The sequence below is a fragment of the Pteropus medius genome, unplaced genomic scaffold, assembly GCF_902729225.1.
Source record: "Pteropus medius unplaced genomic scaffold, Ma_sr-lr_union100, whole genome shotgun sequence".
In the NCBI taxonomy this organism is placed as follows: domain Eukaryota; kingdom Metazoa; phylum Chordata; class Mammalia; order Chiroptera; family Pteropodidae; genus Pteropus; species Pteropus medius.
In genome coordinates this window covers 27235822-27256270 of record NW_024349801.1, presented here as the reverse complement: position 1 = coordinate 27256270, position 20449 = coordinate 27235822, and the positions used below count along the sequence as shown (strand labels likewise).

At 47.9% G+C, this 20449-nt stretch overlaps 1 protein-coding gene across 1 annotated transcript in view; it reads right to left on the bottom strand.

Annotated features, from left to right (window-relative positions):
- Window positions 1-18315, bottom strand: part of PLA2G4E (phospholipase A2 group IVE) — a 35117-nt gene extending 16802 nt beyond the window's left edge. The window contains exons 1-8 of the mRNA XM_039888422.1: window positions 18038-18315; window positions 16852-16963; window positions 11885-11957; window positions 6215-6351; window positions 4439-4570; window positions 3412-3452; window positions 1159-1201; window positions 294-357 (exon numbers count right to left, since the gene is read on the bottom strand). Of these exons, the coding sequence (XP_039744356.1) occupies window positions 294-357; window positions 1159-1201; window positions 3412-3452; window positions 4439-4570; window positions 6215-6351; window positions 11885-11957; window positions 16852-16963; window positions 18038-18066 (631 nt within the window). The 5' untranslated portion in view covers window positions 18067-18315. The remainder of the gene's footprint in view (window positions 1-293; window positions 358-1158; window positions 1202-3411; window positions 3453-4438; window positions 4571-6214; window positions 6352-11884; window positions 11958-16851; window positions 16964-18037) is intronic.
- Window positions 18316-20449: the final 2134 nt, after the last annotated feature.

Below are 20449 nucleotides of genomic sequence, written 5' to 3'. Positions count from 1 at the left end.
GTATGGGCAACACTGTGCCATTGACTGCTGACCCAGGGTGCTCGTCAGGCCTGGGAAGCTCCAACGTCATGTGGGTGCCTGGAAGAGCACACCCCTTATGGAGGGGCTGTGGAGTGGGAGACAGGGTTTCATGATCCCTGAGGGTGAGGTGATCCTGAGGCATCTCAGCCAAACTCTTGGTTACCTGACTGAGCCCAGGGCAGCCCTAGAGCAGCCAACTCTGGTGCTGGCAGTTTGAAAGCAGTACTGCCCTCCTCCCCCCAGCAGCAGGCAGAAGTGGTCAAGGGACTCACTTTTCCCCCTCTTCCTCTGCCTTCTGGATTCTGCATGAACCTCTAGGGAGGAGACTTGTCTAGCCTGCAACAAAGAAAGGAAGGTCATTCTGAGTACAAGCCATTCCACTCTCTGCCAGGCCTAAGAGAGGAGATGAAGAACTAGAGGCTAAATTCAGCACTGTTCTGCCTGGGGATGCCTGAGTGTGCCAATCACATTTTCAGAACCCAATCAAGACCTGTCATTTCATTTGGAGATCAGATATTTGAAAATGAAGCTCTCCTGAAAAATCTAGGATGTACAGTCACCACTTACTAGGGGTCATGATCTCAGCTGCAGGTTGGGGGTGGAACCTGAGGGAACCTACCTCTCTGGGCTTTGAAAGCAAACAACTTCCATGGAAAAGCCTTCTAAAGAAGCAGAGACAGGTCAAATTCCTTCACCACAAACTGTCAAAGACAGATTTTTGGGGGAAAGATCTTGAATCCTGGAGTTTTAGATGCATTTAACTGAAATGGCTATACCAACACCTGAATTATTGAACTTGTGCTTATGGAGAGATTGGGATTGGGAGAAAATAAGACCCAGATTGATTCTGGGAGAAGGCTGCCTCCCAGTGGGTGGTTTTATTGGAGAGGTTCCCAAGAGGAGGGGTCATCGTGGGTTATGGGATGCTGGGCCAGAATAACTGATGTCTCAGCTACCTCCTCCCCAAGAGCAGGAGCCTAGCTGCTGCTGCAGCCCTGCCTACATCCCCTTTGGCTAGCTTCAGTTGGTTTGATTCCTAGTTGCCTCCAGGACAGGGCCTGGTGTGCTCTCCCGCAGTCTGTTCCCCTGACGGCAGCTGCCACATGTGGAGCTACAGGAACATGGAAGGACAATTACCACCAGCACGCCGTTGGTGATGAGGGTCTCAGGTGGAGAGGGACTGAAAAACAAAATGAGAGCTCCTGGTCAGTTATATCATTCTTGACTGATTTTTCACACAGGAGATAGAAAGCCTAAATAGGGCTAATAGTAAGATAGCGGAGCCTTTTTTGGTCCTCATGAAAAATATTGGCTTAAGAAACCTCATATTTGTAGACTGTCAAAGAGAAAACTGGCATACATTTTAAATAGAATGTCCAGGGAAAAAAGTAGTTTCACATGTCAGAAGGAGTAGAAAAAGAGTTCCCTTTTTTACCCTTAAAGGATAACTGTCCTTTATGTCCAACTAAATGAAAATGCATAGAGTTATGGGGTTGCGAGTAAAACCCGGACCACCACCTAGAGCAGATAGGAATAGTGCTGGTAGCAAAAGTGACCCATTCACTGTCCTGTGCTTTATTTAATTTATATATTTAATGAACAGTTCTGACCCAGGCCGGGAGCGCCTTGTGTACAGGAAGTGTCTTTGTGTTATAAAGCCCAGCATATAAGCCACCAAGTTTGCACTTAGCAGTCCACATCAGCCCAAGATGACTGTGTCTCCAGATCAACTCTTATTACCAATTTTGACATATTTCATTTTGCAAGCCACTTTCTAATTCGGCCAAGGATCCCCCCGCCCTCCCCCGCAAAAAATTCTTGTCGAATCAAGACCTAGAGGAGAGAGCCCAGATTTCCTTCAGCGTGGAACAAAGGTGATTTCAAATTGTCAATCAGCTGTCGATGGGAAATGAGGCACCCCCAATACAGCAGTTCCTCGCTTAATGTCGTTGATGGGATCTTGAAACTGCGGCGAAACTATGTGTAATGAAACAAACTTTGGCACAGGCAAATTGAAACGAACAAGAGTTATATTTCAATGGCATCTCATCAACGTATGATGAAATGACGTTGAACAAAACGACATTATTCTGAGGTCCTGCTGTAGTTCCAAGAGAGCCTAGGCAGAGGATTCTCTGAGTGGAATGTGTCAAGCCCTCTTGTAGCTCATTCCTCTCATCCTCCGCGACCCTGGCTGATCACAAGTTCAAGGGGCTTAGCTCTGCCAGGGTTACGAAGACGGGGGCAGTCAGCTGCCCCAACACAAGGTATACTGCCATCCTGGGGCAGGCTTGTCCTTTAGGGCAGGGACTCTGCTGCCCCCCTCACTACCTCTTCCCTTCCTTCCTTCTCTCTTTGCCCCCTTGTCCTTCCCATCCTACAGCTCTGTGACCCAATTCTACTCGAGTCTCCAACATAGTCAGACCTTCAGGACCCTGGGTCATTTTTCTAATTGAACATGACAGGAAATAACCCCACATGCTGGGTTGGAGCCTCCGCGACTTGGTTCCAGAGTGGGCTTCAGACAGAGAGAGGGCAACCTCTGCTCTAGGACAGGGTTTGGGGGAGTTTGTTTCAATAGTTTCAGGTCAAGGAGGAGACTCATTGGTCCTGACCTTTTTCTCAGCCTGGCTTCAACAAGCCTCTGTCACTAAGGTGGCAGGAATTCTTCCCAGAGGCCACTCCAGAGATGCAGAGGGAATTGAGTATTCTAATACTCTGATTTTGGCTAGAGTAGTAGATCTTTAAAGCAATGCTGATGTTGGTAGGACAGGATTACTATGGGTGGGGCCCAGGCACCTTCAGTATTTAGAAGTTCCCAGTGATTCTGATGCACAGTGAGGAGTCTGAGGTGAGGAGAGAGAGAGAGAGAGAGAGAGAAACAGAGAGAGAAACAGAGAGAGAAACAGAGAGAGAAACAGAGAGAGAAAAAAATAATGAAATAGAAAATAAAAATGGAAAAAAGAAATAATGCAAAAATGATGGCAACAAAAGAAACAGCACATTGAAGAACAGCGCGACAGCATAGAACAGGCAGCGCGCTGAAGAAATAAACAAATAGGCGGTGACAAAATGGAAAAACAACGCGCGCAGAAATAAATGCGCTTGCGCGCACAAGAAACACTGCGCATAAAACAACAGCGCGCGAAAATATGCGCGAACAAACGCGCAACACAAAACACTGCGCACACGCGCGCACAAAATAAACAACACGCGCGCCAAACAACGCGCGAAGAAGAAGAAGAAGAAGAAGAGAAGAATAAAGAAGAAGAAGAAGAAGAAGAAGAAGAAGAAGAAAAGAAGAAGACAGTAAAAAGGCAGACCAGGCTCTGAAATGCTACTTGGGGTTCAGGATCCTGGAGGAGCCCCTGGGAGCTGGGGCCTACTCACCTCTCCTCCAGCAGGAACTCTACTTCCAGCTCCTCCATGCCCTGCAGGGGGAGGAAGGGAGGGCAGCTGTGAGCTGTAAGTGTCCCAGGAGCCTCTGTAGACCTGCCCCATCCTTCCCACAAAGCTGTCCTGCTGACATGGAGTTGGGGCAGCTGCTCCTGGCTCTTATCGTTCCCTCCGCCTCCATCTGTCCCCAAGTCTTGGACATCAGGAAAATTACTGACCACTCAAGTGAGTTGACCCCCAGCCCTAGAACATTTTCTTTTCATCTTCTACACCCATGACTCTACTTGCCATTGCTCTCCTGCCTTCCCAAGGGGCTCAGTGCCAGGGGCAAGGGAGAGCTGAGATATTGCCCCTAGAAAGTTCAACTCAGAAGGGTAGGGGCCCCTTCCCTCACCTATTCTTTCCCACCTCTTGCTGTATAACTTTAGGCAAGTCAGGACTCACTGGACCTTAATTTCCTTGCTGAAATACAAGCCAGGTGAGGGCAGGGATGCTGTCCCCTGATGTGTCCTCAGTGCCTGGCCCATAGTAGACTTTCGACTATTTGTTGAATGATCAAATCTATAACATCCTGGTCCTTTCCAGCTTTGACTTTCTCTGATTTGCAGATTTGCCCTCCTTTACTCTCATCTGTCATCTGTCCTCTGGGGCCATCATAGCAGCAGGATGCTAAGGGAAGGAAAGGAGGAAAGGGGACCAAACTTACTGCATCTTGGTTTTGTACCATGAATAGTGCTAGGTGCCTTAATTACATTTTCCGATTTAGATCTCACATTTAGATCTGGTGTGTGGTAGGCACTATTATTGTCATGTCATTGTATAGATGAAAAAACAGAACTCAGAGGAATTAAATTTCCACAAAGTTACACTGCTAGTAAGTGATAGTGCTGGGATTTGAACCAGCAGTACTATCTTTCCCTGACTTGCTTATTACACAGAGAGGAGCTCGTGGGAAGGCATCATGGGAATGACCAGCTGCTCCTCATGAGGCAGAAGGCTGAGGGGCTGGGCAGCTGCCTACCTCTGGGTTAAGTGGGAACTTCACATGGGTTTTCCTCCGGCAGCAGAGCTTGGCTAGGTCATAGAGAACTGTCAAAAGATGGTCATCTGGTGTCACTGTGTCTTCATCGCAGACGCTAAGCTCTAGCACGTTCTAGGGGAGAAGGCAGGGTGCAAGTCTGGTTACCATGGTTTCATTGACCCATTGACCCATTCCCAGGACAAGGGGTCTGACCCCAGTCCTAGCAAGGTGGTAGGTCTGAGGGACAGGGACCAACACAGAGATCCCTGCTCAGGTGTGAGAGACATTTGTAGGGCAATGAATTAAGAAAGGAAAGTGTCTACTTTGTTCTTTCCAACTCTCTGAAGCCTTCCAGTCCCTCTGCTCTGACTCTCCTACTGGAGAATTTTGCAAGGTTGGCAGGGGCCTGTGAAGTGTGAGGGATTTCATTTTACCTTGGGGAAGGGTAAAAAGGCAGAGCAAGCAAGACTCTAGCCAGGATATGGAATGTGTTCAGTACCCGGGCCTCAGGAGCTGAAGATAGCCCCTGTGATGTTAGAAAACCCAGATCGGGGAAGCTAACATCTTAGCACTCCAAGAGAGTGATGTGGCAAAGACTATAGCATTCCGATACTTTATGGGGATGGCATAAGGTGTTAGAACTTTATCCTTTGGTTCATCAGCCCCTAATGAGTTCTCATAGATGGTCCTATGGTGCATGTCAAGAGCTGAACAGCTACCCTGTCAACTGACTGAACTTTGAGGCCAGAGGTCTCAGGTGACATGGATTAACCTCTGAGGCCTCTTGTTCTAAGGATCCTGGAAGATGTGGGTGGGGGCTGGGTTTTCCCCTTTGGTACCTATTTTGTGGACTGAGGTGGTTCTGAATAAGAGCTATTGCCCTTGAAATTACTAGAATTCCAGATATGTCCTAGAACCAGCCCAGAAGCCCCTTAGATCTTTTGACAAAGGAAGCCCAAATTCTGATTTCGAGATGGCAGACTGAGCCCACAGGGAAATCCCTGTTCTTGCCAGAATTTTATGTATGACAGAAAAGATCTTTTAAAAACAATAACTATAAAAAGGACTCATTGTGAACCAGAAATGGATAAACATCCTTTAAATATGAAAGCAGTGAGCTGGATAGAACTGTCAGGCCACAAGTGTCCCAAGAGTGGTTGATGCCTACATAATGAGGTCAAGTTTGTCTTAAGAAGTACTCTACTGGGGCTGTCACAACTCAAGATGCTCAAGGGAGAATTCTCCCACAGGAGATGTGAACTCAACTTGGAGTCTCCATATATCTTAATAAGACCAACACCACAAAATAACAAATTAACAAACAAAAGAACACACACCCAAAGAATAAGAAATAAAGCAATCTAAAAAGAATTTAAGATAGAGAAAGCCCTCTAAATGGAATTAGACTGGCCTTGAACCTCGTGAATAGAATGACTCTTCTGTGTATTCTCAGGCTTGGAGTATGTACTGGAAGGTACTGGAAACACACTCTATTTGGGGAGAAGAGGCACCCTGTTCTAGAAACAATTAGGTAGAGGGACAAGAGAGACGGGAAAGAAGGTAGAGGGATTAGTGGACTTGGAGAGGGACAAAGATGAGACAGACTGAAGGAAGGAGTGGATGAGTGGGAAGATGGGTGGATAGGATCACAAGAAGTAGGTAAAAAGAAAGACAAATGGGCATAAGAAGGACACATAAGCAAAGAGAAGGACAAGCAGGCAAGGAGGGACCTAGAAATGCAGGCAGAGCAGATAGGTACAATCTTCCACATCTCACCTTCACTTGCCTCTGGATCTGGAAGTTGAAGCTTTCATTCCATTCTGGGTTTGGGCAGTTGGAGATGGTCCTAGTCCTCAGCTTCTCATGAGAGGCGGTAGGCAGCCAGAGGCTCACATAGCAGTCTGTCTGGCTCACTGTCCAATGAAGACAAGGGAAGAGTGAGGTGCCAACCCAGGTCCAGAGAGGAGAGAGTGTGGAGTCAGAAGGTAACTCCAGGCAAGTCATCTCCAGAGCAAGGCATTGTCTCAGCTTCAGGTCCCCTCTTGACTCATGGGTCTGACTCTCCAGAGACTTTTGTCCCAAACCTTGAGAAGGTCATAGACTGCAGGCTAGGGGTTTCACAGAGGGGGACGTAGGTCTTACTGACTGTTCTCATGACACAGATGGCCTCTTGCTCTTATCATAAGCACCCTGGTTCTCCAAGAAAATGCCTACTGATTTGCAACAAGGTATGGCTGCACAGTTTTCCCTTTGCCAGGGAAAGATCTGGCGGACCAGCCCCAAAGGGTCCAGTTTACTACTTGCATTAGCCCAAGGCATCAAGAAAACCAAAGTAGGGCCCAGTTCTTTCCTTGAATGAGAAGGATTAGAAGGGACACAGTCTGTTGTGAGTCATCCCAGAGGACTGCAGAGGGAAAGGGCTTTGGAGGAACAAGTTATGCAGCAGGATATAGGCATCAGGACTACCATCTACATATGACTAAATGTTTCAACTGCACTTGCTGGGCTTTCATACCTACACTGGTCTCCCAGCATGGGGTGGGTGACCCATCTCACACATCTGAAACCACATACTTATTTATTTATTTTTTATTTGAAATGAACAACCCAAGTGTGCTGATGTTGGATGTGCTCTGGAGAAGGGACAAAGGCTGTGATCCCAACAAGTCTTCCCAAATGGAAGAAGGCATCCTAGGTCTCTGGTTGGAGCACCAGAATGCATAGGGTGAAAAATAGCACCCCAGCCTGGCTCCCTCCCTCCATTCTACCAGGGAGGTGGAAGGAAAAGGTGTCATGACTGCCCTTGTCACCCTCCTAGCAATCTGCTGAGTTAATTCCCAGGGTACACACCAGATACATAGAAAATGAGAAAAGTCAATAGTTTCCAGCATCAGAGAGTCCTCTAGGCAGTAAAGCTGGTGTGCAGATTGGAGTTCTATACTGGTAAGACTGATCCAAACTAGTTCACAACTGCTATTAATAATGAGAGGTGTACCCCTGAACTGACTTATTCCTACATTGTCACTACGCTGAGGACTTGATCAGAGTTGATAAGCATTGATTGCATCACAAGAATTCTTAGCTTCTGATTTTATCCCCAACATCTGGTTAACTTTTGAGGGCTCACCATTCAGTGAATTGGAATTCACAGGCCTCCTCCCATTGAATAAACTGTTCTTTAAATATCATAATCGTCATTTGATCCAGACACAAAGAATGACCAAAACCCAAAAGAATCAAAAGAAAATAATGACCTCATCATCCCCACCATCCCTTCCATGCCCAACCAGCTCCTCCTCATCAACTCAAGTGTCCAGGCCAGATATCAAATATCATCCTTGACCCTCACTCACATTGAGTGGATTTAACTTCTTTGACCCCTCTAGCCCATCCATGTCTCCTTATTTGCACTGCCACTACCTTGGTGCAGGTTACCTTCATATCTGCTGCCCCTTCCCCACTGGGCATCCTGTCCTCTGTTTTGCCCTGCTCTAATCTTTTCTCTCAAGATGAACCAGAGGGATCTTTATAGTTGTAACCATGTCACTCCCCAGTTTAAGATCCTCTAATGGCTCTCGTTTACCTGCAGGAAGAAGTCCCAACCACTCAACATGGCTGCTTTGCCAGCTTCCCCAGTCTCGCCCTTATCTTTCCACCCTCCCTATACCCCAGCCCCCAAACACGCACACGTACTTGCATACGCACACATGTGTATGCATACACACACATGCAAACATGTGCTCACACTCGCATTCAAGACTCTGGCCAAGCTAATACTTGTAGGTCTCTGAAGGTGCCATGCTGTCTTGCCACTCCTACCTAGAACACCCTTCTCTTCCACTTTCACCCCGCCCTTCCCTTGGCTTGCCCCTTCAGATTTCAGAAGCAACCTCCTCTGCAAGCCTTCTTCGAGCCCCCAAGTCTGGACCAGGTGCCCCTTTTTCCCCACAACCCTCTGCCCTTCCCCTGGTTAGAGCACTGGCTACACTGTACTGCAACGACATGTCGGTGCATCTGTCTTCTTTGCACCCTGAGCACTGGCAGGCCTGGGAGACCGTGTGTCGGCACTCACTAGATATTTGTTGTACAAATGAATGAATGGAAAAGTTCAACTTCCTCCTACTGGGCTACATCAGTACCTCCAGAAATTCTGGGCTGAGTCCTTGCAGCTACAGATAAGTAAGTTGGCATGTCCAATTGTGGTGCCCACAGCGAGACTCCCTGGGGACCAGTTCATTCCTTCTGGATGCTTCCCATGGCTTTTCCTGGCCACCAGCCCCTCTTCTTGGGCCTGTAACATTGTCCCTGTGTCCACCTCCTGCACACTAGGAACCTCCACCAACTCCACACTCAACTGTTTAACACGGTATAAGAAGCCCTGTAAAGTACCCTTTCCCTCTAAAATCCTTTTCCTATCATCAGTCCATTCCTAGAATTCTCTCATTAAACCCGTTAAATAAAATCTCAGTATTTTTAGCCTAAAGCTTAAACCTCTGGTTAAGATAAAAATACTCCCGGAAAGGACAGGGTTAATCAGACAACCACACTTAAAGTGTTGATATGTTTTTGAGTCATTTTGCAGAGAGCTATTTCCTCCTCCTCCCCAATAAGTTGGAAAGAAAGAGAGTGCAGCCCAAAGAAGAGGTAATCCTGGGAGGGAGGAACAAAGGAGGAAATCTGGCTGAGCCCAGATGGCGTCCTCAGCTGACTGTAAGGGTAGTGCTAGAAGGTTAAGCAACTGTGACACAATCCTGAGAATTTCAGGGACCATAGGGGATTTCCTAGGCATAGATACGTTCTAATCCTTATTCTTCGTGGAGTGACAGAGGGCTTGGTCATCTGAATGACATATCTCCTTTCCTAGAATGTAGGTAGCGAAGATGACTCATTAATCTCTACAGATGTTGAGAACATGGTCTCTCTAATACCGCTGGAGATACCTGTCTCATACCCCTTGGGGTGCTGGTTTGCATTTATTTTCCTAAGAGGAATGAAAATGGTTGACAGCTGGGAGGTTTCTGGAGGACTCCCTCCCAGTCCTGACCCAGGACTGAAGGGCACGTTCCCTGAGGGGGGTCATCCCTGACTCTCATCCCTTTCAGGTTCCTTGAACTCTTGGAAACTCAGACACATATTAGAAGCTGAATCAGAGAGCAGTGTGTTTATGATCCAAACTAGGAGAGAACACTCTGGGGTGGCGAGGGTAACCCAGGACCTGGAAGGCATCAGGATAGTCTCAAACTTCACCAGGCAAGGCTGCAACAGAGCCTAGCCTGTGACAACTGTGGAGTCTAGACACAATATGATGGGTCTGGCACCCCGGACACCATGCATGCTCCCCAACTCTATTCCTCAGGGGAAATGAAAAACCATAAACAACAAGGGGTACTCAAAGGGGATCAAGTACACCCAAAAGGCAGCCTCTGTGCAGAGGGGCATGTGGGAAAGGGGAAGAGGAGGTGGTAGACCTGACCGCAGTCCATTTCTCTGGCTGTCTGCTCCCCAACCCCCTACCTTTAGTGATGAGTGTGGCAGGGGGACGACAAGGGAATGTCTGAGCACCGATATAGGCATGCCGTGAGATATGCAGCCAGGACGACCTGCAGGGCTGGGACAGACACACCTCGAGAGGAGTTGAGGCAGGTGGGTGTAGCAGTGGGCATGTGAAAGCTGTGGCTATCCCTCAGGGGAGTTGGGTGACATGTCTGAGTGACTCACCGTGCCATGGGGAAGAAGAGTGAAAGAGGCAGCCGGGCCCATGTGACACTTCCGGACTCCTCAGATCACTCATTGGTGGGCTGGAAGGCCCTGAGAAGCCCAAGGAGAAATCTCTGGCCCTCTGCAGGCCTCTTGGCAGAGCCAGGCCCAAGGTGGATGCTGGCTGAAACAGCTTTTGCTGACACAGGTTCTGGATACTCACCCTCCAGGGGACTTGGTCTGAATCCTGCCTACTCCCTTTGCTTTCTCTGGGGCTCCCAGGCCCTCCCTCCTCCACCTTCTACACTCATCCCTGTCATACTCATTCCTGTCTCACTCATTCTAGGGACAGCTTCCCAGAGAATTTCTCAGCCTCTCCCCACCTATGCTTCAGCACAGTCTGCATAGGAGCCTTGCGGAAGTCATGCAATCCCTTCCTGAAGAACTCAGGTGCCTAATCACTTAGATTCTGATCTCTGCTCTGCCTGGTTTCCCTGCTTTCCACCATTGGCCCCAGCCTCCTCTCCTGGCTTGTCCCCCTACTCCTCAGCTCTCCAGATCTAGGATCAAACACTCTTTCATTAACTCTCAAGTGAAAAATGGGCCTCACAGCACTACCCTCAACTTGTCAGGAGGATCAAATGGTATTTGGCCATCTGGCCCTACCCTGGCCTCAGCAGGTGGTCTGGGAATGTGTTCCTCTCCCTCCTTCAGGACACTCCCTCCCAGATTGGGCTCCCGGGCCTCTGGATACTCACATTCTAGCTCTCTCAGACCTCGGGCCCCAGCACAGCCTTCCTTAGCTACTCCCAGTTTTCAGTATCCTCCTCTGGATCTAAATGCTGTAGTCACAAGATTAGAATGCCATCTTCTATGCCCCAAATAGTTATGGAATAGTCATGGCTCTGTGCATACTCTACCCCTCTGAGTTGAATCCCAGGGCAGGGAGACTATAACGGAGCTTTGGAGAACCCTGGTGGCCCTTGGACCATTCCTGAGTGGGAACTTGACACTAAGCTTTCTCCTCCTTGAGGTCCAAGCTTCTTCTCTGGCCGGGGGGAAGATGAGGGCAGCATAGAGAGGGGCTTTTGGTTCTCTTGATCTCTCGAAATGCCATTACAAAGACAAGTTTGGGGAGAGCATCCTGCCCACCCAGATGCCATCATTTCTTCCTGAAGCCAGAGACTTCCCTGAGCTCCCATGGCCTAGGAATGCCGCAGGGGCTGGGATGAAGGTAAAGCTGAGGCTGCACAAACAGTCTCAGTGAGTCAAACCACATCATGGGGCTGAACTGAAGAACTGGGTGCTATGGGGTTTCTGACCTGGACCCTAGAACTGAATATGGGATCTATATTCTAAGAAGGAGTACTGACAGTAGGCTGGCAGGTAGCTCCATGATGCCTAAAGGCCTCTCCTTCTCCTTTACCCTGAACAGTCCCTATAAACTCATGCAGAAGCAAGGAGCACCCAGTGTGGGAGAGGCTGGCACTCCTGGAAATGGACACTAGGGAGGGGGCTGTGGGAGGAGGAGTGTAGTGAACAGTGCTCTTGGATGCAGGCAGAACACAGGGCTAGTAGTGCCAAGGTTCAGCTAGTGGGAGGGGCCTGGAAAATTGATATAAAACCCAAAGTCAAAATTACAACCTGAGTATAGAACACACTCACACACATTCACACACACCCTGACCATTTCTACTATAAGGCCCTACAGGCAAAGGAGAAGGAGGGAAGCGAGAGGAAGATACTCACCCCTATCAGCCTGTCGGACGTTTTTCATCCTGATGATCCTCACTGTTAGCAGGTGGCATGGAGATAGCCCCTCCTGTGGATGGAGAGGCAGTGGACTCACTATTCAGGCAATGGTGGCAGGTGGCCATGAGGGAGAGAGCAGCTTAAGCTGGCCACAGGCTTCCATTGTCTGGATTCAAGAAGGCTTCTCTAAAGTCAATTAACTTATCTGGGCCCTGGAGGACTCTCTGGTTCCCAGGGGACCTCAGGCACTGAAGTGAGGGGCTTTGTCCTCATCTTACTCCTAGGCAGCATACCCTGAAAGAGGAACAGCTTCAGGCCTGTTCTGTTTGTATTTTCCTGTTTGAATCTCAGGATTTGAAGCCCTTTCTCTGAGAGTTTTACCCAGGCTTAGATGACTGTCTTTTTCCAGTCCACTCCGGCTCAGGCCCACGGTAGGGCTCCTCTAACCCATCAAGTTGTGACTATATTTATAGAGGCCTCCAAACTAGAACCTTTACACTCCATACTGTCTACTCCGTGTTACTAAAATCACTTTATATCTTTTTAAGAGGATGCAGTTTTTCTCTATTTAAAATAATCTTGGGGCTTGGGGAAAACCATAAAGGTATGAAGAAAAAAGAGTTCCCATAATCCTATCACTCAGATGGTCACTATTATTTTTTTCAATATTATAATTATTTTTATTTTCAATTTAGACCGTCCACAGATAGTTCATCTGCCTCGGCTATTATCAAAGATAATATTTGTAATAGCTAGCATCTATTGAACACTTACTGTTTATCAGATATTTTTCTTGGTTTCTAATCTTCTTTTCTTGGTTTCTAATCTTATAAGACCTTTATAATAGAGGTGATGCTATCTTTTTTTTTAAATTGAGATATAAGTGACATATAACATTATACTAGTTCTAGGTGTCTAACATGATTTGACATATATATTTTTATCTATATATTATGATATGATCACTACAATATCTTTAGTTAACATCCATCACCACACACAGTTATGATTTTTTTACTTGTTATGAGAACTGTTATCATTTTGATGTCTGTCCTTCCAGTCTCTTCTGGGGCTTAATTCTAACCAGCAACAATAGAATAATGACTGAAAAGGCTGTTACTTAGTCCCTGAGATAGATCTGTTAAGTCAATTTTTCTTCTTCCTCTCTCCCCAATAACTGCCTCAAAAGCCAAACTGACAGTCATATGTAGTCTAAGGATTCCTTTTATGAAATTAACTTTGAAATATTGAATATCTTCATGGCCGATAACTTACTCTAACAAGATTCTTTTTCGAGCTTTGTAACTTGGACCAAAGGCCACATATTCCTCTTCTGGTTCTGGAAATATGGCTGTGATCTTTGGCCAGACTCCCTCTGGGCCCAGTAGGCTCCTCACTTCTCAGCCCCTACCTAAGCAGAGTGGTGTCCTGGGCTGATCTTGTGAGGAAGGAGGAGTCGGCTTTCACCCAGGAGAGCAGTTCTGGTGAAGCCTGTTCCCACTGGCCCACTTTCTCAGAGGCCAACTAGAGGGCTCCAAGTTGGGAGCCGCCCAAGGCCTCAGCTAGGCAGGGGCCAGCCCTCAGGGACATTTTGTAGTGTTAAAGTGTTCCGAACCCAGGGCCACATTCCTCTTGGCCATCATGGCCCTCCTCCTGCCTCCAGGAGGGGTTGCCCTTGACCCTGCCAGCTCTCTTGTGTCTTTACTGGAAGGGAATGAGCCTTCACAGCTTCCCATAGGACCTCACTTGAGGTCTCCCTGCCTTCTAGAAAATGCTCTCTGCTGTCATCTAACCCTAATATCTTCCAATAAGGTGGACCATTTCTTTCTACTCTAACTCAGTAACAATAACCACACCAGCTACTGTGTGCTGAGTGTTTGCCATATGCTAAGTGTTGTATATAACCTCCACATTATATCTTGCTCAAACCTTACAACACCCCACAAAGCAGTTATTATTAGCCTCACTTTACAGATAGAGAATCTGAGCCTAAGTCCTTTGACTTCAGGCACTCCACTAGAATCAGAGGAACTCAAATTTGAATCTAATTCTAATTCTTAAGCACGTGTTCATAACCACACCAACACTGTCACCTCACTCGAAAGTGGCCCTCGACAAACATGAAGATGGGTGCTACTTTTCCCCATCTCTTCTTCATTGGTCTTTTGCCTCTTAGAATCTATTTTCCCAACAGATTCTTCTTTTTACCCTGAATTTCCCCAAAGTCCCCAAATAACCCCCAAACTCTGGTCATCTTTCCAGTTACAGTATTTTACGGACACTTTCCATGATCTCTCCCTTTTTTAAACAGCCAAGGCACATCAGAGGGATCCTTGTGGTCTACCTTGAGCCTCAGATCACGTCTTCTAGCCTGGGCATTTGCAGGAGAGACCCAATTTCAAATCCCTCTACAAAGTCCAGTTACACCTCCCAGCAGGGAAGAAGAGACTAGTGGGTTTGAGAGAGAGCCCAGAGGGCCAAGCTGAGAGAAAGGCAGCGAGAACATGTGACTCAGGTCTTGGGCCCAGATGGTTCCAGGAACCAGATCTGTAAAATATAACCTTTTTGGCTTAAAATGAATGTATGTATTTTGCTCCTCATATAATATGCTCAATTGAAGTGGTGCTAGAGATAAGCAAACATTCATGGCCCCAGAGGTAATTGGTACACAGAAAGATGCAAAAGAATAAAGTACAATGTCTGTGACCCTGCAGATGAGAACTGGGAACCAGAAACCAGTAAAATTAGGGAACCCAAGTTTACGGGGTAGCTTATGGTATGCTAAACTTGGACAAACCCAACCTTAGCGCAAGATGCCCTGGTTGGGTATTAAGGTGAAAGTTGAAATATCTAAAAACAGACATGATCAGACACCATGCCAGCTGGGCCGCAGCCCTGGGGCAGGAACAGGCATCAACCCTGCAGTTTGTGGGGTCATTAAAGGGTCCTGGGGTGAGGACCAGCAAGCACTCAGAGTGCTGGAACTCCAGGCAGGGACTCTTTGGCAAACAGTACAGGGGTGCATTTAAACAGTTTAACGACAGGTGCAGCTGTGTAAGGAAGACAACTGGAAAGCAGTTTTCTGGGACACATTTCAACTACTTAGAGGCTGGCCTTCACTCTGAATTAACCAAATCAGCTAAAAGCTTGCTCCAGGTCACGCATAGACTAGTTCATAGCAGAGGCAGGAGTAAAACCTTCAGCTCTCAATTCATGACTCTCCCTAAATTCCAAGAATTTAGCTATCTCTATAAATTAGTTAGAAGAATATTTAGTTACAGATAGTCACTCAGGATCAGGCTCCCAGGTGAGGGTGGGGGTAGGGAGGAGGATCTGACAACGATGTTTTAGAAGTGGTGAGTCTGAGGCTCATCTCTGGGTCAAACATACCCTAACCAAACCAGCCCACAAGGTCTGGGGTGCTGGAGCAGGGAAAACAGTTCCCAGGGAGCCTGTGGGAACTCCCCTCCCCAGGGCTTCTCAGGGCAGGACAGGCTGGTGATGCTACCTCCTCCTTCCCAGAGAGCTGGGTGGATCCAACAGTTCCTTGCAACACCTGCGTCAGAGATCGCACCAGCCTGGTGATAGCTTCCAAGATGTACGGGCCCTTCCTAAAAGGAAACCTTTGGGGTGGGGACTTTATGGGACCCCAGAACATTTCCCAGCTACTGTGAACAACATCTCAGAACAGGGGTCACCTGTGAGGAGCCACTATGGCTGTTTTCCTTTTCATCACCCAGTCTAGGTGAGGGGTCAGGGCAAAAAGTCCCAGCTCAGAGTCATGGACCCTCCAGGACCTGAGAGGTACAGGCACAGTTCTCAGTTGCTTCACTCCCCACTTCGAGGTAGGTTCTGTCCCTTCTGTGGAGGTCTCTCCAGCCCAGGCTCCTGGAGGCTCAGTAAGACTGAAGAGGGAGGAGGAGCAAGTGTTGACCACCTCCTCCATGAAGACTTCTCAGATCCACTCTTTCCCTTCCCAACTAACGTCGATTTTTCATCTTCTGTGCTTTTTAGTCAGTTATTAGCTCTGTAAACCACAGATGTTTACAGTGTGAAGGATTTACAATGATCCTAGGATACCCCTGTTACCACAGGAGACTCACACCTCTGGGCTTCTGAGGGGTATTTAGCTGTTAAATAAAGTGTCCCTGAAGGGTGTGGGGGAAATGTGGGCACACCTCTGAAGGCCATGTCTATCCTGGCCAGGGCACCAACACCATGCAGCACGGAGCTCTCCTCCTGGGCTCCTCAGAGACTGAGCAGCATCTCCGTCTCCCAAGGGACAAGACACTTTCAGGGCAACACTCATCTCATTCGGTGATTTAGCGTGGGCTGAGGTGGGGGGAGGGAATGAGGAATAAGTTGCTGCTGGCAGTCCTTGCCACAGCATGCCTACAGCAAGTTAGAAGGCTGAGATCAGGTAGAAAAGCTGAAGCAGAGCAGGTCCAGAGCCCTGGCAACCTGACCACGAACCTGGGGTCTTCCTGCCAGGCTGAGAGGAGTTGGAAAACCCAGAAGTCCTGACCACAGACCCAGGTGGAAGACTTCTTGGCTGATGGTGACAGGCTGGCAATGTCACTGATCCTCACCAGACACCCCACCACACACTCACACAGTATAGCAGTTTAGGATGTCCATAGGGTAAAAGGCTGCTCGCTGTTAGGACAAGCCAAATGTGGACCCACCCCTAGCAGAGCTGAGCGATGTCTACCTTGTTGCTGGCCTGGCCCCACGATGGCCCTGAGCCACTCCATGGCATCTTGTCAAGCCCATGGGGAACCACAACTGAGCCATCCACCCTGGAGCCCCATCCCCAACTGGGCCAGAACACATCCCCACATGCTAAGTTGGGGCTGCCCCAGTGGAGGTGCTCCATGTTTTGGAGTCCACAATGCCCCTAGCCTCCCTGAACCTGTCTCCTGCCCTCAGCTCCTGGCCCCATTCATCCAGTACTGCTCCCTCACCTCCAAGGCACAGGTAGCTGAGGGTCTGTCATCTTCCGCTTGGCATGGGTCTGGCAGGTAGTGAGGGATCCAGGTGGGTATCTGCTTCTGAAACATCACGGCAGTTCTCCAGCTGGGTGGTGAGACTGGAAATTTATACTGTGACTCAGAGCTCCACCCTCTGGATGCCTCTTGTCACTGGCTGGGATTGCCCAGGGAGGGGTAAAGGTGGGTAAGCAGATAGGAAACCCAGGCCTAGGCTTCTTAATATCGAGGAACCCTCGGGTCTTCAGATCTTGGAAATGCAGGGACCAGCAGGGGCTTTGGCCCTTGGGTCAATGATCTGTTGCCCCTAGAAGCTCAGAATGTCTAAGCTATCTATGGGAACAGGGGGTGGCAAGAAAAGAGTGCTGGACCCTCACAACTTTAGAATAAGCCCACACCCTTCATTTTATCAAGGTCCTGGCTCAGAGATGTCCCTCTGTGGGGTGGTGCCCACCCTTCTAAATCCACATGGTCCCATGGCTCAGAGCCCTAGGAGATGCGGGCAGGAATCTCATGGGAGGCAGAGACCATGGCCAGAACTCCCAAGATTAGAAGGTGAAGAAAGAAAATAATGCCCAAATCTTTGGTAAGGAGGGTTGGTCAAGGGCAAGTGCCCCTAGCCCTCCCTCCTGGGAGGCCAGGTGGAGGGAGGGTGTGGCCAGCCAATGCCTGGTCTCAGGATAGCTTAGAAGATGCTCTCGTCCCACCCAGCTAGCTGATGCCTATCTCCGACTTGGTAGCTCGCTCACTAGGGGGCCAGGCGAGTGGCTTTGCTTGCTCCTGCTCGGCTGCCCAGCTGGGTATAGTAGGAGTTTCCTGCCTGAGCTATTGCCTGGGGCCTTATAACCGGCTTTTCTGGCCCACAGATTAAAGTGCTTTTATGAAACTTAGGGTGAGATCTGAACACAGAGCCGACTGAGCCCAAGCACAGGGATGAAACCTGGCCCTTGGTATCTGTGGGACCTCTTCCTGTGCTAGGTAGAGGATGTCCTCCATTCTGTTCTCCTCTGCTTGCCAGGCCCTCCAGTTGGGGGGATGGAGCCTTAGCTTGGATCCCACCAGCTCACGTATTTCCCTGCCCCTGCCATTTACCTCACTGCCAAGAACACAAATTCGGCACCCACACTCTTCAATTTAGCTTATGCATCTAGTGAATACGTACAGTATACATGCTACAAGGGAAAATCCCATGCTTGAAGTTGCTGGCAGTCCATGTGGGAGCCAAATGCTTCCAATTCCTCAGAGGCTGAGGTGTGAGTCTCCTGTGGTAACCGGGTATCCTAGGGTCAATATAAATCTCTCACATTTGTAAACGTCTATGGTTTACAGAGCTAATAACTGACTAGAGAGCACAGAAGATGAAAAATGGATGTTAGCTAGGAAGGGAAAGAGTGGCTGAAAAGACTTCATGGAGGAGATGGCATCTGCATTGGGACTTGGAAGATGGATAAGATTTCAGTAGCTAATGAGAAATGAAAAAGGCAGGATAGGAGGAAGGAACAGCATGAGCAAGACTAGGGGGTTCAGAAAGCAGGATATACGCATGTATGCAAGGAATCTGATGTCAGCGTAGTGAGTTGTATGGAAGAGAATGTGGTGGGGGTGGAGAGTAGGACACAGTGGGTGGTGGAAGCTAAGCAGAGAGAAGGGGGCTTTGTCAAGGAACAAATATGGAAAGATACATTAAGGCCCAATAGTTGTGACCCTCAAAGGCCATGCTCTAAATTCAGACTTATTCTCTAGGCAATGGGGAACCATCGATGGTTTTTGAGCAGGAGAGTAACATGATCAGAGTTGAAATTTAAAAAGGCAATGCCAATTGAGATGTTGTGGTCAACCTAACCCACGGCACTTCAGTAGCCTGAAAGTGACAGGGTGGGGGTATGGTGAGGTCCAGGAGACCTCCCTGAGGACCCTACCTGTCTCTTCATTCCCTCCACTCCTCTACCCTTCCCCATGAAATAGGCCTAGGGCAAGCCCCAAACTCTAGGGCATTATTCAACCCTAGGACTTGATCCTCTTTTCCCTGAAGGAGCCCAGCCACAAAATACCCCTACCCCACCCCATTCCATCCATCTTAGGCAGTGCATAGAAAATCTAGCTCTCTGATCCTTGTGTTTGCTCATTGTGCATAAACTCCTCAAGAGCAGAGCCTTGCTGTAGTTGAATGAAATCAAGCTGAATAGGAGGCTAATGGGAGGTGAGTGAAAGGAAGATGGGTTCTTCTCCACACCCTCACCATAGCTTCTGACCCAGGTGGGAGCTGGTGCAAATTGAATGAACAATCTACCTAAGCAAGCACTTACTGAGTACCTACTGTGTGCCCAGCTGGGTGCTAAAGGCTCAGAGCAGATTTTAGAAGGAAGTACGGAGAATTTATGAACTAGTGAGAAGGAAGAGGGGCTGAATTAAGTGATAAATTGTCCAGTGTGGACTCTAGGTGGGACAGAGAACTCCTGTGTGGGGACGGTGGGAAGTGAACTGAGAAGGTAGGGAGTGCCGGACAGAGAGGCAGCAGCCACACAACAGAGTGAAGGTGTCTCTGAATAAACATACAATTTAAGCTAAAACACTGGTCTTGGTACACACCTGATGCTCTAAGTCAAGGGCCCTCTTTCCCTGCCCCCAGAGTTCCTTCATGTGGAAATTCTGAAGCTATCTCTGCACAAAGTTTTCACTCACTACCCTCTCATCCCTGAGGAGCAAGGAGTCTGAAGCTTCTACTTCTAGCTGTGCCTGGGGGCTTGTTAACTGGCTCCCAAAGATGAGGTGACCAGGACCTGCCTCTTGCACACAGCCTCTTGGCCTCAGGTAACCCAGCATTGAAAAGTACATTCCTCTCAGCTGACATCGCTCCCTTGTCAATCCAGCAAAGTCAAATTGTTCACCTTTCCTCTTTCAACATGGCTCAGGTTCCTGTTCCTTCCTTCCCGCCCTCTCTGTCAGCAGCATCTCTCCCTCAGCCTTCTCTGCCTCTCCCAGATTCATCCCACACACATCTAGCTGACCAGTAAATTTTGTAACCATCCCCTTCAACCTGTCATTCTCCTGCTCAAAGGCATCTAATGCTTTTCCATTCTTGCCAACACATTTTAGATTTCAAAACCTTCCATAATCCAAGGAGAGCCTAGGCTATCGTTTTATGTATATATAGAATTTTAGTCTGTGTTAAAGAAAATATTTCAGATCAGTGGGGGAAAGGATGGACTATTTATTACTGAAAAAACTAGCTTACCATTAGAATAAAATAAAGTTAGATCCCAATTTCATAACTATAAAAAATAAATTCCACATATTAAATATCTATTAAAATAACAGTATAAAAGATTTAAAATAAGATATTACCAAATATTTAGATCACATTGGGATGAGGAGGATCTTCCTAAGCAAAGTATAAAACCTAGAAGCCCATAGGGAAAAATATTGCTAGGTTTGAACATATAGCGTAAAACTGCAATAAAGTAAGAGAAACCATAAGCACAGTTCCGCCTCCAAAATATATCCTAAATTTCCTCCTGTTAATAAATATTCATGGTTAACAAAATCATCCTTAAAGAATAATAATAAAGAGGAG